The sequence below is a fragment of the Nyctibius grandis genome, chromosome 15 (assembly GCF_013368605.1).
Source record: "Nyctibius grandis isolate bNycGra1 chromosome 15, bNycGra1.pri, whole genome shotgun sequence".
NCBI lineage: Eukaryota > Metazoa > Chordata > Aves > Nyctibiiformes > Nyctibiidae > Nyctibius > Nyctibius grandis.
In genome coordinates this window covers 7,026,209-7,043,248 of record NC_090672.1, presented here as the reverse complement: position 1 = coordinate 7,043,248, position 17,040 = coordinate 7,026,209, and the positions used below count along the sequence as shown (strand labels likewise).

The 17,040-nt window shown below is 52.1% G+C and overlaps 2 protein-coding genes across 3 annotated transcripts in view; one reads left to right on the top strand and one right to left on the bottom strand.

The window, feature by feature from the left end:
- The window catches only part of ACSF2 (acyl-CoA synthetase family member 2), a 36,685-nt gene that overhangs the window by 3,584 nt on the left and 16,061 nt on the right, over window positions 1-17,040 (bottom strand). The gene's annotated exons all lie outside the window — the stretch shown is intronic.
- On the top strand, window positions 8,939-16,948 carry CHAD (chondroadherin). 2 transcript variants are annotated; one of them, XM_068413345.1, is made up of 4 exons: window positions 8,939-9,795; window positions 13,353-13,516; window positions 13,739-13,884; window positions 15,969-16,948. In XM_068413345.1, the coding sequence occupies exons 1-3, from the start codon at window positions 9,016-9,018 to the stop codon at window positions 13,878-13,880; spliced, it is 1,086 nt and encodes a 361-aa protein (XP_068269446.1). In that variant the 5' UTR covers window positions 8,939-9,015; the 3' UTR covers window positions 13,881-13,884; window positions 15,969-16,948. The 2 variants fall into 2 exon arrangements, with proteins under 2 accessions (XP_068269446.1, XP_068269445.1); XM_068413344.1 differs by having other exon boundaries at window positions 15,966-16,948.

Below are 17,040 nucleotides of genomic sequence, written 5' to 3'. Positions count from 1 at the left end.
CTAAACCTCCCTCACCACTAATCCCAACGGCAGGCTCTGAGTCACCTCAGCTGAAGGTCAGTTCTCCTTGGAGGAAAATTCCAGCTCTTTACGCCCAACTCAGTGGCCTGCCGAGAGAGCAGGAGCCAGGCAGGAGGTGCTCTGGGCAGCCCTGAGCTGCACCGACAGCACCGTTGCGGGAATTGCTGCTTCACCTCCAGCTCTCGGGAGCTGCGTTTCAGTGGTGGGACATGCTGGAGCACTGCTCTGGCCTCTCTAACCCACTCAGCATGTCGTGTGTCATCAGGCAGGGCTTCTCTCCCACCACCAATGTCACCAGCGGCTGCTTTCCTGGGAGAGCACGGCTGGGAAAGGGCTGATGTCGGAAGCATTTGCTCCTTTCTCCTCCACATCTTCAGACTGACACGCGAGCAGCTCTGACCCACCAACCTGCAGCAGGGCCCAACCACCTTCCTACAGCCTTGGCACCCTTGGTCGTGCCTTTAGAGCAAATCCCCGGGCTCCATCGCTGGCTGCAAGGGCGCATCTGCACGGTCAGGGCTTCTGCACGGTGCTCACCAACCTCCAGGCACTGCGCCCAAAATTAACGAGGGGCTTTGCAAAGGGCTATGATGAGGCATCCTGAAAAAACACGCGTACACCCTGATGGAGCCACACGTAATACTGGTGGGAGCACTTGGCGCTTTCTGCCGCTCGGGGCTGCTAAAGGATCTCACGTCAGGCACAGTCTGTCGGAATGGCTGGTGCTCTGGTTTGACTACCCTGGGGTCAGCGTGAATCCCAGATGGAGATTTGCAGGAGCCTCCTCTTAGCCAGGAATCCAGAAGAGATGGTCTCCAGGATGCTGCAGGGACCATCTGGTGCAGACTGCTCTGCTCGGAGCCTGGCAGCCCGCAGGGAGCGCCTGCAAACAGGCTTCTCCTACCAGACGCAAGGAGAGCTTCCCAGCCGGGGTGGAAACCTACAGCACCTAACGCTCAGACAGGATTTCTCTCCCACCCACTAATACGAGTCCTGTGGCTGGATCAAATGACTGACGAGACACAAATCCAAGATCTTAAACACTTATTAAAAATCCCAGCGCCTTTGTTTTTCTCATTTGACTCTGCTGGATGAATTGCAATGTTGGTCCCAGGATCCCGGCCAAGCCCTGAGCCAACCCTTCTGCCTCTCTGAGTCGCTCCAGCGGTTTAATTGGACACAGCAGCAGGCAGCTCGCTGGCAGGACGATGCTGTGGGTGCCGTGGCTCACCAGGCTCCTCCAGATGCCTGGCAGCTTGCCATGTACCCCAAGCACCGGCTGTCCATGCCTTGGCCGGCAGCTCGTCCCCATAAACACCCTCACACCCTCGGTAACAGGCTTCCCGACTCGGCCCAGAGAGCAATGTGGGTCTGAACCTCCAGCCTTCAGCCCGATCGCTGCCTTCCCCTCACAGCCTGCCTGCACCGGCACCGCTCTCTGCAGCCGGACAGCAGGATGTCGCTCCTGATCTTTCCCAGATGGCATTTCCCTCTTGGGATAGTGTTGTCCCATCCACATGCCCAGGACCAAGGCAGTGGCTGGAGCAAGCCCTTGCACCAGCCCTGCCATCCTTCCCAACCCTCATCTGATGCGCAGAGCATCCTCCAGCGGCTCCATCGTCCCAGCCCAGCTGCGGCTCGTGATGCACGAAATGAAACAACACTTCCACAAAACCCCAAACACCAATTTCAGCTTGGAGATAGCTGCAAAGATTCATAGCTTTCAAGACCCAAAGGGACACTTAGCATCATCTAAGCCTTGTCATCTGGTGTAATTCAGTCCAGAAAACCACACCCAATAATTTCTGCATCAGCTCCATAATTTCCACTGGGCTATATCTAGTGTCAAAGCAAAGCTTTTCAGAGGCAAGGAGTCCAGCTCGGACCCTTGGCTTTGAGAGGAGCTAAGAGAGCACAGAATATAATTGACTGTAAGGCCTTTTTGAGGACCACAAGTGACCCCCCAACACCCAGCACGCAGATCAGTCCTGCCTTCAGCAACGACAAGGACAGCTCCAAAACAAACTGCTGCCGAACTTACTCCTACCGACAAGAGATTCATTCTTTGTGACTCCTAAGCCTCTGTCTAAACCGGGAATAAAAAGAACATCTTAGCAGAACTGTGTTTTTTAAGGCACATTTCAAAAACATTTCCTGCTAGCGCTGTTTAAACACCGGCCACTGCGGAACAGGCAAAACAGCCTGAAGAAGGAAGCGTCTAAAAATTAAAAATAAAGTAAAAACAATCAGACTCCAGTCTCTTTAGTAAACATTTGGGAGGCAGACTGATCTGGTGGGGAGAGCAGGGGCTCTGAAGACCCTGGGTTTTTCCCAACCGTGCCGCTTATTTACTGCATAACTTGGAACGAGTCACATCAGCTCTCTCTGCTCCTCGGTTTTCCCCAGCGTTCAACAGCAATGAAAACACCCGCTTCCCTCCACGTTCAACTGCTGCCATGCAAAGGCCGGTTACAGTACCACTGGTACCCCAGGTGGGGTTATACTGGGTGGGACTGGAGCAGAAGGTTAGGGCTGCAGAAGGGTACAAGGTTCTTGGAGGAAGCCCCCCTGGACCTGAACGATGCTCAGGGAGGATCTTCACGTCCCTCATCACCACCCTCTGGTTATGCCACGCTGGAGGATGATGGCAGGGCTTGAACCACCAAAATAAAGCCTCCAGAAATTGAGCTTTGCTGAAGACAATATTGGCCTCAGAAAAAAAGAAGCAAATTGACCATGAAATAATAGGGATTTTCAGACTTCAAAGAAGGCATAATGAACAACAGAAAGCAGGCTGGCAACCCAAGAGATGTGCTGCCGAGGGACCTCTAAGAGGCCCTCCGAACCCCTCTCAGTGTAACGCACCGGATGGATCTAATTATCCCTAAACCCTTGCTGAGCGTATTGTCTGACTCAGATATCTCCACCAAAGTCAACCCCAGCCCTTCGCAGCCACCTCCAAATCGTTCTCAACTGAGAAATGATCTTCCCTCATTCAGCTGCTCTCTACCAAGATCACCCTGAGTTTTGCTGTCCTCTGGACACACGTGTCTCCTTGCTTTGGAAATGTCCCGCTATCCCAAATTGTATTGGAATATTCCTGAACTTTCAGGTCAACTCTGCTGCTGCAAAAACAACTTCTGATCACGTCCAGCCTATGTCACACCGAGATTTCATTTCCCTCCCCAGCAACAGTACCATCTTTGTGTCAAAAACGTCAGGACACAAACAAGCAGGTCTTGTAGGACAAACCTCCAAGGGTGGCCACCCTGTTGGCATTTCTCCCCACCCGGAGAGCTGCCAGACAGTCCCAGTTTGGATGGGGCTTAAAAAGTTCCCAAAAATATCAGGTGCCCAAAGCACTGTCTTTGTGTTGTAGCACGCAATGGCTTTGCCTCAGGAGGAGGCCACTGCAAAAATGGCAACCCAGCTAGCCCGGGCCAGAAGGCTGCCGCGGAAAATTAACCTCCTGTTATTGTACAGTCAGGACAAGCTGCTCCTCGCGGTCTGGAGTTAAAGCTGCCTCTCTTCTTTCCAGGCCGAGCAGAAGGCTTGAGGCTTGCAAGTATTTCCCCAGTCCTGCCAGCACGTCAGAAGCACAGCCCAGTGGCAACCAGCAAAGGCATGTGCAGTTACTTGCTGGTTTATCCAGAGCTTGATAAAAGGTCTTTGCTATGTAATTAACTCCATCGTCCCTGTTGCTGGGTGCCAATGCATTTAGAAAAAGTGCAATTAAAAGGAAAAAGTGAGAGGAAACATGCAGAAACAGAGTTTTGCAAGGGTGGAAAACCACTAGTTTGGGGGTACCCGAATGCTCAAAGCTGCTGGAGGAGGAAACTCAGCAAAAACAAAGGGGCAAAGGTAACGTCTCCATGGATTTGGTGAGCTCAGCCCTCACTGAAGATGTGGCTGGAAGTCCAGGATCTCATTGCTTCCATGCTGGTTTTTAACTGTCCTCGCAGCACATTCCCATAGCTTCTGCAGCTACTGAAACCACCTACTCATCAGGTCTTCCCCAAAACAGAGGTGAGATGGGATGGGGAGGTCTCACTTTGGCCAAGGACAAGCAGGGAAGCTGTCACTGAGTGGAGCCGATTTTCCATTTTGGGAACAGGGAGGACTCCTGGCTGGGGAGCACTCGGGAAAGGCAGAAGTCTTGCAGGGATCGGTTGTGCTCTGCAAGGGAAGAAAGCTCCGCTTCTATCCAGAGCCTGCAAGAGCTGCAGAGAGGACAACGGCCCTGGGCAGAGCAGGAGGTGCTGGGGGATGCCCTGTGCCTTGCAAGGTGGACACGGCAGGGCTGGGGAGAGGCAGCAAGGGCTGGGTGAGCTTCACAGGAGAGGCCAAGAGCATCATGCAGCAGCTGCTAGGATCAGACAGAAGGGAAGGGTGGGTGGACATCAACAGGGAGCCAAACTGGCAACGTATCCATGGGTGGAGGCCATGCTACAGTGGAAGAAAACCATCAGAAGGAAGGAGGTGCACCCACCACCTCCTCCAGCTCAACAAGCAGCCCGGGCCCCCACTCGGCAGTGAAGGGTGCCCTTCACGCATGTCAAATAGAAATGATAACTTGGGTCTGACCTCAGAGCCCCAGACACCACAGTCACTGATGGGACACTTGCACATCACTGAAAGCCAGGGATGTATCAGGTACTGCCTGGAAGGGGAGGGGGCCCAGGAGACTCTCTGGGGCTCCCCATTGCCCACCCGCCAGGGCTTCTCAAAACTGCCTGGAGGGTGCTCTGCTCTTGGGACAAGCCCCCAGGACACTGCAGAGCCTGCACCCTCCGCTACCCTGCTCCCTCCCCAGAACCCAGTGCCCCTTCAAGAAGGTGATTGCTATGTGCACTGACATACAAAACCAGATCTGGAGCCCCTAAAAGCTACGCCATCAGGTTTAAGTGATCAATGAAATATTTTAACACAGAGTACGGCATGTGCAGCTGTCTTGATATGCCAGAATTGTCAATACTAACAAAAATAAAGATAAAACATGGAAAAGACCATCTCCAATGTTGTATCAAACCAGCTTTGACCTTTAGCACCAAAGAAACACCCCAAATCTGTATTTATACTCTTTCAAAAAACTGTATTTGTTTGCTTAGCCCACAACGCCTCCAAGAAGGAGAGGAGGGGTGTCCAGCAACTGCAAATTACCAGGCACCGGGGATGTTTGCAGAACTGTTAATCAATTAAGAAAGTGAGGATGGCAGGATAATTCTGCCTCTCCTGCGATGTCCTCGCCGGTCCCAGGGGACCTGCGAGGGACCGGCGGGGGCTGTACGGGCCCCAGCTCACCGCGGCAGAGGGAACACCGACACTGCTGCCATTGTCACCGCCAGACTGCCAGCCACCCACGAGCGGCACCCAGGCGAGCTGCTGAGGATCGCTGGACATTTGCTGGCCAGTCGAGGGCTGCAAAAGCTGGTGCAGGAAGACCAGACCCCACCAGCGAGCAACTCAAAACACAAACAGCCGGGAGCCCAGGGGCGAGGTGCCAGCTGTGGCAGATGCCTACCAGCTCCCACCACAGGAATGTGCTCAACGAGGCACAGAAATCAAAAAAAACATTAGGGGAAAGAACTTCCTTTTATTCAGCATTTGTGCCTGGAGTAATGGAGCTGAGCAGCAGACACCTTTCCCCCAGTAGCACTGCCCTGCTGCCACCCCACCATGGGACCATCCACCTCTGCTGCAGGCACCGGGCTGGTGGGGAGTCATCAGGGTAGGGACAGCTTCCCACCTTGCACCAGCATGGTGGCAGCTGCATCACAGCATCTTCACGATGAAGCTACGGGTCTTACCCATGTCCCCAGCCTGCCTGCTCCAGCCACAGCACGCACATCCCTGCAGGGAGAGCGTCCCTGTCCCCAAAAATTGGCAGTCTCAGCCAGCAAACAGATAAAGGGTGGGAGAAAGGGAAATTTATCCTCAGAGGAAGACAGGTGAGAAGATGGTTTGGGCAGTTTAACCTCTGAGAAGGGTCTTGTTCCAGAAATACATGTGGATGGGATGTATTTATGGATGGAGATTGCAAGGTCCTCACCAGCTTCTTGCTCCACTCACCCACGCTGACAGAAATCTCTGCAGAAGCAGTAAGCTGGTAGCTGGTATTTTTTGCAAGGGGATGGGAAAACCAAGTATCAGACATCAGCTGCTCTCAGGGAGGGAGCACAGATAGCTGCCTCGCTTCAGTGTCCAGCAGAAACAGGATGGATTTTAAATCTCACCCATCCGTTGCTCTTGCACTGTACAGCTGGTATGTAACTGCAGGAATTGCTCATCAAACGATTACAAGTAAGACTAAGGTGGTTGAAGCTACTAAGAGAAAAAGAGATTAAAAAAAAAAAAAATCAATCAGTGCATAGAAGATGATACTTTAGATGATGCTTTTTATTCCTTTCCAGTCACTGACCCATCTCCCTGTCTGAGCTTTACGAGCAGCACACCCTTAAGGGGCACTTTCAGTCCTGATCAGCCTGGAGAGGTGAAGGAGGAAAACATGGAGTTTCTTCTGCCCACCTCCTCTTTCACTGTCTCAAAGGTCCTGACCAAGACCCTCAAAGGGCTACTCCAGAGATCAAAGCATGTGCATGACCATTGTGGTGCCTCCTGAATCAGGCACCATCAAAAATGCCATTGTTTTGATGAAAGAGTTTTAGTTACTGTAGGATTTACAGCAGTGAGTCCTGCAGGAGGTCCCTCCAGCAGGAGCCTGGAGCTCCTACAGTCAGAGCATCTCTCTGGAGATAGAATCATAGAAACGTTTCGGTTGGAAAGGGCCTTTAAGATCATCGAGTCCAACCTTAACCCAGCACTGCCAAGCCCACCACTAACCCATGTCCCTCAGCACCACATCTACACGGCTTTTAAATCCCTCCAGGGATGGTGACTGCCACCCTGGGCAGCCTGTTCCAGTGCCTGACAACCCTTTCAGTGAAGAAATTGTTCCTGATCTCCAATCTAAAACTCCCCTGGTGCAACTTGAGGCCATTTCCTCTTGTCCCATCACTTGTTACCTGGGAAAAGAGACCGACACCCGCCTCGCTACACCCTCCTTTCAGGCAGTTGTAGAGAGTGATAAGGTCTCCCCTCAGCCTCCTTTTCTCCAGGCTAAACACCCCCAGCTCCCTCAGCCGCTCCTCATCACACTTGTGCTCCAGACCCTTCACCAGCTCCGTTGCCCCTCTCTGGACTCTAATGAGAGGCAGGAGAAATACTTGGTGCCGAGGTGAGTGGCGAGGCCCCATCTGCTCGACAGCAGGGCATTCCGCCTCGGGGCTGACAAACACTGGCAGCCTGACACGGCCTGGTTTGCACCGAGGTCCCACGTTACATCATCATTCGGCCAACCCCATCTGCCCCACAGGCTCACCAGACCCTACATTCACACCCCAGAAGCCCTTTTTCTCCCCCAAATCAGTCACGCAATCAAAACACCCTTCAGATTGCTGCCCGGAGCAGGGGCTGCCAGGCCGTTTGCATAACACCGCCTGGAGCATGCTCGCCGGCACTGGCTTGTTCCTCGTTGCAACAATGGAAAAACCCAGAAATCTCGGTGAATAAGCCAGTCTGTGTCCTAAGTCAGCCCTTGGATTTCCTCCCTTTCTTGAGCCTGTCTCGCCTCTGCAAAAGCCCCGCTGGGGCTCTGCAGCCAGCCTCCGGAGCAGAGATCTCAACAAGCTCACAGTTATGTGGCTCGGCTCTCAGCTGTTTGCTGCAGCCAGGAACTGGCTGGAAATCAGTTCCAAATGTTCCACTTCCAAACCCCACCCCACAACCCCTGGATCTCTCTCTTCACACTCACAGAAGCAGGCACCGGGGCTTTTAACCGCTTTGCCTTCTCTATCGGGAGAGCAAGGGACATCCCCTGTGTCGTTAACTCACCTCTGCAACTGCTACCCCAAGACAGGAGCCAAGGCAGACCCCAGTCCCAGCTCCAGCACTGTCCTCCTTGCTCTGCTGCCTCACCATCCCTTCACCAATGCCCACGCCTTTCCCTGTCCACAGCTTTGTCTCAAGAGCCGCAGGCATTGCCATCCCCCTCATCTGAGCCGGGCATCGCTGTCCGGCATTTCATATCCACCATCCATGCCCCAGCGCTTCCCCACAGCCTCAGCCACTGCCCCATCCCTTGTCGGATGGCAACAGCCACTGCTCCACAGTGCCACGTGCTGAGAAAAAAACCCCTCACAGAGGTCTCCTGACCATGACCAGCTCTGGATATGTCCTACACTGCTTGTAGGAAGAGCGCAGCAGAAATTAAGACTGTCTTTGCTCTCCCTTTCTCAGCCAGCTCCTAGGTGCAGTCTGGATCTGGAAGTCTTCAACCAAAATTTTGCATTGCAAGAGAAACTACAACGCCGTTGGCCATTGGCATGACCCTATATTGCTCCCATCTTCTCCTGTCCTGGCTCAGGCAAACTCCTGTGAAATCAGCAATACAAGACCCCCCCCAAAAAACCTTCCTCTGTGATAACAGGACAAGTTGCTTCTCCCCAAACCAGACAAGGCTAAATACAGCCAGGAGCCTGCTGAAAGCTTCAGCACAAGGTAGCTGCGGAGCACAGCGGGGCTCCCTGCTATGCTGTTCAACCAGTGATGAATGTGGGCCCTGCTCAGCTCAGCAGGGACCAGAGAGGTTCCCCACAGAGCAGGTCTGCATTTGTTCTTCCTCACCATTTGCCTCCCTCTTGCAGAGAGGAAAACTACCCCTGCCCAGCCGCTCGGCAGCGGGGCCAGGCAGGACCGCGGACACTCCTCCGCCTGGTGCCAAGGGGTTAAGCTCGCAGTAAGTTCCCAAAGCCAGTTGCTTCCAACTGGCTGCTGCCTGCGGTTAGTGGGAAGGGATTTTGCTTTTTAATAACATTATAAATAGGGCTGTGTTCAGCATGCTGCAAACCCAGTTACTCTCTCTCTCCCACCCATCTCCCTCCTCCTCCTCCTCCTCCTGCTGCTTCTCTTCCCACCACACTAATTCCAGATCTGACCATGAATCGGTCAGGCTTCTTCCTCAGTGTCCTCAGCCTGCTGGCATGTCTTGCCTCCGTCGTGCAGGCATGTCCCCCCAGCTGCCACTGTCACGGCGGAGACCTGCAGCACGTCATCTGCGACAACGCGGGGCTGAAGAAGATCCCCAAGGTGCCTGAGCAAACGCGGCTCCTCAACCTGCAGAAGAACAACTTCCCCGTCCTGCCGACCAACGGCTTCCGTGACATGAAAAAGCTGGTGTCCCTGCACCTCCAGAGCTCACGGATCAAGGAGATCTCGACCGGAGCCTTCCGGGGGCTCAAGAGCCTGGTCTACCTCTATCTCACTGACAACCAGATCAATGTCATAAAGCCAGGAGCCTTCGATGACCTGTCTGACCTCACCTACCTGTACCTGGACCAGAACAAGATCCCAGACCTCCCCAAAGGGCTTCTCTCCCCTCTTGTCAACCTCTTCATCCTGCACTTAGGCAGCAATAAAATCCGGGAGCTGAAACCAGGGGTCTTCAACGGGGCTAAAGACCTGCGCTGGCTCTTCCTCTCTGACAACTCCCTCACCAACCTCCTGCCCGGGGCCCTGGAGGATGTAGAAAACCTCGCTGTCCTCCACCTGGACAAGAACCAGCTGAGCAGCTATCCTGTGAACGCAATGAGTAAGCTGAGAGTGCTGGAGGAACTGAAGCTTTCTCACAACCCAATTGAGGTCATCCCTGACAATGCCTTCCAGTCCTTCGGGCGTTACCTGCAGACACTCAACCTGGACAACATGAAACTGAAGAAGGTGAGTCTTTTTCCATTTGTTCCAGATAAGAAACACGGGGCTTCTCCTTGACAAACCCCCAGTTTGCTGTCCCTCCCTTGCGGAGGAGAGGGGAGATGCAGGTCTGCAGGCTCTGAAGACAGTGAGGCACTGGCCAGCTGATAATAGCCCTGACACAGCCCAAACAAGGGATGAGCGAGAGTGCTCCACCCTTCTGTTGAGTTATTTTATGCAAATCCAAGTTATCTGGAGCTGATCAAACTCCTGGGAAAGGCAGCACATTCCCTCCCAAGCTGGAGGTGACTCCAGTCATCAAGAAAGGTATTTGGGGTGCTCCAGGACAATTAGCAACCCTCCATCATCCCAGCCACAAGGCGTGGGATGAGAGGCGAGCGTCTGCCTCGTACTCGAGGGACTGAAGGGCACTGCCAAGCTGCTCTGCCTCCTTCGCTCAGCCGGGTACCTGTCGTAGGCTGGGAGGGGGAGACTCCCCAGGAGGGGCTATGGACAGCTGCGTTTTTTTCCCCATGCCTTGCAGACAGGTAGGCATACGGACCTCCACCTCCCCCCACGCCTCCCAGCTTTACATGTTATAAAGGAAGGTTTGTTTATTGATGCTCTCTCGAAAGGAACTCTCGCAGCATCTTACAAAGGGGCCCTGTTCCCTCTGGAGAGGAGTAGGGACATTCAGGTATCTCAAATGGCAAAACAACCCCCTTCTTTTTCTGTGAGGGCATCACTTGCATCGGGACCTCTGCAGTGTCAGGCAGTGCAAGGACAGAAGCAAGCACAGGGCAAGATGAGCAGCACCCAGCTGCAGCCTGATGTCCTGGGTGCACCCCATGCAGCTGGAAAGGGAGGGTGCTGCAGGTGGAGCTGAACAGTTCTCCCTGGGATGGTGCTTTGCCAGGAAGCCCAAAGACAAAGGGCATCCAGGTAAGGCAGGCTAGGACCTCACGGCAAAGCAACACCCACCACGTGCAGGAAGATGTGATGAAAAAGAGAATTTCTTAGCAACAGAGAACAACTCAAAGGGCCTCACAGGGATGAGCAGATCCCCTGAAAGCTACCAGGAACAGAGCACACCAGAGTTTTCAAGGGGGACATAACATCCCAAAATGCTCGAAAGCTGGAATTACAGCTTGCCCAGGTGGAGAACAACACTACCCAAAACACTTCAGTAGCACCCAGTCAGTATTTAAGCCCTTGTCCACTCTCAGCACCAACCTCTCCAGGATGGCAGTAAGCAAACTCAACACTTGAAAACAATCTACTGGCCTCCCTAGGCAAGACCTTAGACATGCTGTCACAGCTCTTTTGTAGACTCAGTTTTAAGGCACTTGCATCATGCACAAGTCAAAAATTACAGCTTAGATGTTGTACCAGCTGCAGAGACAGAGTCCCAAGTTATACGTGGAAGAAATTGGACTAACCCACGATGCTGGGGTGCTCCAGGGAATTAAGTGTCCTTGGATTGGCCATAAAGCAAGGGTTAACAATTCTAGCCAGCAAAAAAGACTTTCTTCTTTTCAGTGACAGGAACTTTACAGGCTCTTCTGTAGCCAGATGCCTCCTTTCCTCCCCAACAGCCCAGTATGACACCAGTTTACAGGATCAGCACTAACAGGGGTGGCTTCTGCAGCTTTAGGGCTTGTGTTCTTTTTTCAGGAAAAGAAAGCTCCCATCCCAGCTCAGAGTTCTCTCTTCAAATCCTCAAAGACCTTGTATCCAAACAGCCCACATGATCTTTGCACTGCTAGGAGACATCTAATCAGAGGCCTCATGACCTAGAAATCACTATTAAATACTTTAAATGCTGCTGGCATCTTGACTGCAGCTTTCTCCTTCACAAAAATACTGGTTTTAGCTGTTCCCTGAATGGCTGCAAGATTTTTAGAGCTGATCAAGTGCAAAACCCTTCCACACAAAGCTATCCCAGCCCATATTGCACTTGAGCAGAACGAGGAGAGCCCTCAGGCTGCTCTGCAGCCCCGGCACCAAGCTCCCCTTCCCCACCAGCATCCCGGACCCGCACCAGTCACCTGCAGGGCTGCGTCCCACAGGCCAGGACCCACCACGTACATCAACAAGAAACCAGGCAGTGCCGATCCTGTAAGCTTTACGTATGCCCCTCTCTAAGTATTTATTGCAAAATAAATGACAGCAGCAATCCTCCATCTAAATAAGGGGGAAATCGCCCATTCCTTTGCGAACGCGTGCTCTGGCAGGCAGCGCAGCAGCTGTTACCAGCAGATGTGAATTCTTCTCATGGGGCTGGGAGAGGAATGAGCAGCTGAGACAGTACACCACTGTCCAAAGCAGACCGTGGCCAGGCTACCGCCCCACTGCACAGTGTGCCAGCGTCTCTGAGCAGCTCCACTATCGGCACAGTGAAACCTACCGAGGTCAGCTCGGTTCTGGACCGCAGAGGCCAGCGCTGCTGACTGTCCAACAGCTACAGTACTCTAGGAGTCTCTTAGCTAAGCTCTAATCCCATCCAACGTTGCGTAATTTGGAAGATGACAAAAGTTCACAGCTTAAAATAGCGCATTTCCTCTGTCAACGTTTTCAGCTTAGAAAGCCTGGATGCACCCTGACGGTCCCGTCCGAAGTGCAAGCTTCTGGCCAGAAATGGGAGCACAGGTCCTTGACTGGAGGGGGTTCTGGTAGACCTAGTGAGTCTCCTCTCCACCCTTTAGAGAAAGCTTTCCCCTGCTTTGAGAAGGGGGAGAAATGGTTTATCATAGCCAAAAGGAGCTTTGTGCTTTGTCAGTGACCCCCTCTCCAGTTCATCACCGCCAAGGAAGTTTATGTCGAGGGGTTTGCTTTCAAGATGAAACTTTCCAACCTGAGTAACCATGGGCTGAGAAAAGCCAGAGATGAGACCTCAGGGAAGGGAGGAGGGAGCTGCAGAGCTGGGGCTACAGCCTCTCTCCTCTCTGGCAGCTTTTTTAAGGGAGGCTCTCCCTTAAAGCCTGCCCCTTCATCAAAACCAGACAAGTCTTGCAGCATCCCTCGCAAACAACTCACTGGAAAGGAGGAAAAACGGAGGAGGTTGAGGTGCTGGAAACCTGCCTCTAGTTCTACACTGCCTGGATGCCAAGTGTAACTTTCCACTTGGAGCCCCCGGGCACTGCCAAAGTCTACAGCCCCTTCAGACGCCACAAACACTCCCTCCTTCAGCCGTTCCAGGACAGGGAAGGCAACAGGCGCTGGGAGGATTTCCAGCCTTGGAAAGGAATACACCCAGAAAATATCTTCATTTAGAACGGAGAAGTATGGCTCAAAAATAAAGAGGGCTGCCAGACTTCACTTTATTTTGGGATGTGGCTGCAAAGACAATCCCGCATGGACTTGGGACATAGCTGTCCTTAGGCAGGAGACTCCATCACCCATGAGCACACCAACCTGATGCTTCTCTTAGGTGTCCAGAGCTTCCAGCGAGCCAGGACCTCCCCCCTCCACCGTTTCTTCTCTCGCTCTTTCCATGCTTACACCACTGAAAGTCTTGAACAGAGGCACTCAGGTTTCGAACCCCCCCTTCCCTGTGTTGCTCACTGTAAACCTTTGTGCTTTAGTTCTCAGACAATGCGTTCACCGGCGTGACCGTGCTGAAGACCGCTCACCTGGAGAACAACCGGCTCACCCAGCTGCCCCGCAACTTCCCCTTCGACAAAATGGAGACGCTGACGCTCTCCCGAAACGCCTGGCACTGCAACTGCCAGCTAGCACATCTGCGCAAGTACGGCACCACGCGCCCCTGCCCTCCCTGCATTCCCTGGGGTCTCCTTGGGGTCCCCCGAGGGAGGTCCCCCAAGCTGTGCCAGGCAGGAGGAGGCTGCTGAAGTCTGCACACACACTCAGCAGCTCTCCCTCCAGCCTGCCCTCTCCGTTCATGGTATGGGTGTTGTCCATCATGGTCTGTACCTCTTGTAAACTGGTCTTCTTCCTCCCCTCATCCCAGGTGGCTGAAGGGCAATCGCACCCGCACCGAGGAGACCTGCTCTACGCCTGTGCAGTACCGGGGGCAGTCCATCAGAGACACCCCGGCCCTCCGCACCTGCAAGCTCCCCACCAAGAGGTCCAAGAAGGGAAGCCGCCATTAAACATGTAAGATGGTTCATAGAGCCACTTCCTACCAGTAGCTTTTAGTCTGACCTATAGAAACCCTGATGCCACCAAAAGGTGCGGGGACTTCTGTCTCTGACTTCAATAAGACTAAGGTTTGGCTCAAAACTGCTCATCCATTCACCTGCTGATGCCTCCACTCAGAGCTGCTCCATCTCCTGGCAGTTCTGGGCTCCACAGGCTCCTAGAGCAGAGAATCTGCCTGGAGCATTAGGGTTGGAGTCAACCCTGTAAAACAAACATGATGCTAAAGACAGCCTGGGGCAGCAAGTAAGGGTGAAACGTGTAATTAAGTGTCAAAACAAGGGTGGATTTAGCCCGTTCTTACCCTGAGCTGGGATCACACACTCTTTACTTTTTTAACCGATTGGAAATGCTCAGCTTCTTGCCCTAGCAAAAGTCCTCCAGGTCTGGTTTGAAATCCAGGGCAGGACATAGCTGGGAAATCTGGCCCCAGGCTGCCCAGCCCATACGAAAATAAATGTCTTCCATAAGGAGCAGTTGTCGGTCCAACACCTGCCTTTCAGCAACTACAATTCCCATCCAAGACACTCAGGTATTTAAAAGCAAGGGCTGATGCCTTCAAATGAGTGTCCCAGAAGCGGGAGGTAGGAGACAGCAAATATTCTTTGAATAAAGAGTTCTGGGCCAGAAGGTGATTCAAAGACAGGGCTGACTTTCCCTTGAGCTTGCTGACATCTACCAATCCAAACGCCAACTATGAAAACCTACCACACAAACCCCTTCCACAGCTGGAAACTACCAATTAAATTCAGCGCACAGAGTAGCAAGAAAGCCACAACTATCATCACTCCATCCCAAGCATTTTGCTTTTCCCTGTCCCAGGAATAGATCTGGAGCTTGTACAGATTCCAAAGGACTTTGGATGAGTCTGCACGTTTGTCAGCTCTTGGGAGAGGGAACTTTGCTCAGTTGTTAAGTAAAGTGCAGTGACCTTGCACTGCGCTGTACGAACAAGGGCTGTCACTGTGCCCTGTCATAACAGAAAGGACAAGGCACAAGCCCGAAGCCCAGTTACAGCCTTTGGGTCCCCAGTTCACTAAGGATCTGCATAACAGGAAGGAGAAAGTAAATTTATGACTAAAATGTCAGGGATGATGCCAGCTGTTCTGCGCCTTCCTAAAGCGGTTATTTCTCTTGCAGAGCCAGAGGTTTTATGGATTAGAGATGGAAATACCAGTCGTTCCATATAGGGCGGGCAAAGTTCCGCTCTAAGGATGGAAAAACTTCAGTTTTCTAAACCACAATACGTAAATGTATTTTGTTTACAGGTCTGGCCCTTCTTAACCACCTTCTCTCCCTGCCTGAACTCAATTCCAGTTCACTCCTCCATGATGAGAGTAAGAAAACCATTACAGTAATACCCAATTTTCCTATAGCACCTTCCACCCAGCTCTCTCAAACAGGTTTACAAGCGTTAATGAAAGAGAAAACTATTTATTCCAGCCTTGCAGAAGACAAAGCTCGGTACCTTCAGGTGTGAGTGCCACAGTGCAGGCACACAAACCCACTCGGGTGTGGTGAACACGATATTAAGGAATATGAAGTACCTCTGACTTCACCCTGCACCTCTGGAGAGCCAGGCAGCTTTCTCAGGTGTCAGCTACGAGGGTCGGTATTTCAGGGATGACCAGTGACTTGGGTCACCAACCACATTTCAGATGACAGACTGCTTGGCAGTTTCTAAAGATCTACCTGCCCTGGATTTTCAGAACCAGGGCACTAAAATAATTCACTACTCTTGAAAATTTCACTCTTGGGTTTCTTCCTTTAGGAAGGAAGTGCTCGCTGAGCACCAACACTTTGGGTAAGAGACTCAAGAGTCACACGGAGAGTTGGCAGAAGAGGTCAGAGACAGGACAAACCCATCTCCTTTACTGTGGGAACTTGTAATGGCTCCTTGACTCCTAACTCTTCTCCTTCAAGTATGGGCTTCATTCACTCACTGGGTGTAAAAATAAACAGACAAACGCTAGAAGTTTACTGATCTGCTTGAAAAATCCCCTTAAACATATGGACTTCTCTTTTTTTTTTTCCCCTAGCAGGCCCTGGTATGGCCTGTCCTGGTGACCGGTCACTTCAACCATCAGAAAACTACTGACTTCTGAGTTCTTCCTTAAGCTTCTTCTACCTGTCAGGAAACATTTCTGATATATCTGAACACCTCCAGCCTCCTCCGAATCCCCGCTTCTCTGCTGATCGCAGGATGGAATCCACCTTTCCAATCTTTTCCAACATCTATATATTTTAAAAGAGGCATTTTTAAAAACTAAACTATGCATGACCATACTAAGACAAGCTAACCTAGATCCTGCCGGTAAAACACAGTCATCTTTCCCAGAGGCAACATAACCCACGTCCCTGATCAATCAATTGGTCGCTGTCTCTCCCCTTACAGTGGAGTGGAAGCAAGCGGGAAGGTAGGAGCATCCCTCCCCAAGCTGCTTCATCAGGAAAATTGGTCTCAACCCATGCAAAGAGACTCCTCTGCCTTCCCACGGAGGGGATCCCTGCAGGCCAGGGCTGAGGGGGATGGATAGGTGAAGCAATGACCAAGAACCGGTGGCCCCGAGACCGAGCTGCCCTTTCACACCGAAAGGCAGCGATCTGTAGGGTGGCCAGAAATCCTTTAAGGGAAACCCCGAAACTGAAGCCGTCTGAAGACTGGATTCCCTCCCACTCTGTGGGGTCTACCAAGATGCACGTACGTCCGAGAGGAGAAGGTGTGCAGCCTGGCTTGGGCACCCCTCCTCTGCTCCCTGCCCATACTCCAGAGGATCTAGCAGGACACCGGGATGACTGCGGTTTATTGTCACGGCTATCACAATACCACAGTTGCAATTTAACTGTGTTTTTTAATCCTAAAGAGTTATATAAATATATGTATATTTATTCCTCTGTAACTGAGTGTAAATGACCTTTAAGAGGATGAAAACTCCTCTGTCTCCTATATAGAAATCAAATTGTATATTTTCTTATGTACATCTTCTGTATAAAGCTCTTGCTGCAAAGATGAATTCAACAAGTCTCCCTGTGTCTGTCTGCGGGCTGGGGGATCAGAAGTAACATGAGGCCAGTGGTACAAATATAGACTTAATCCTCTTTATCCTATGGGCA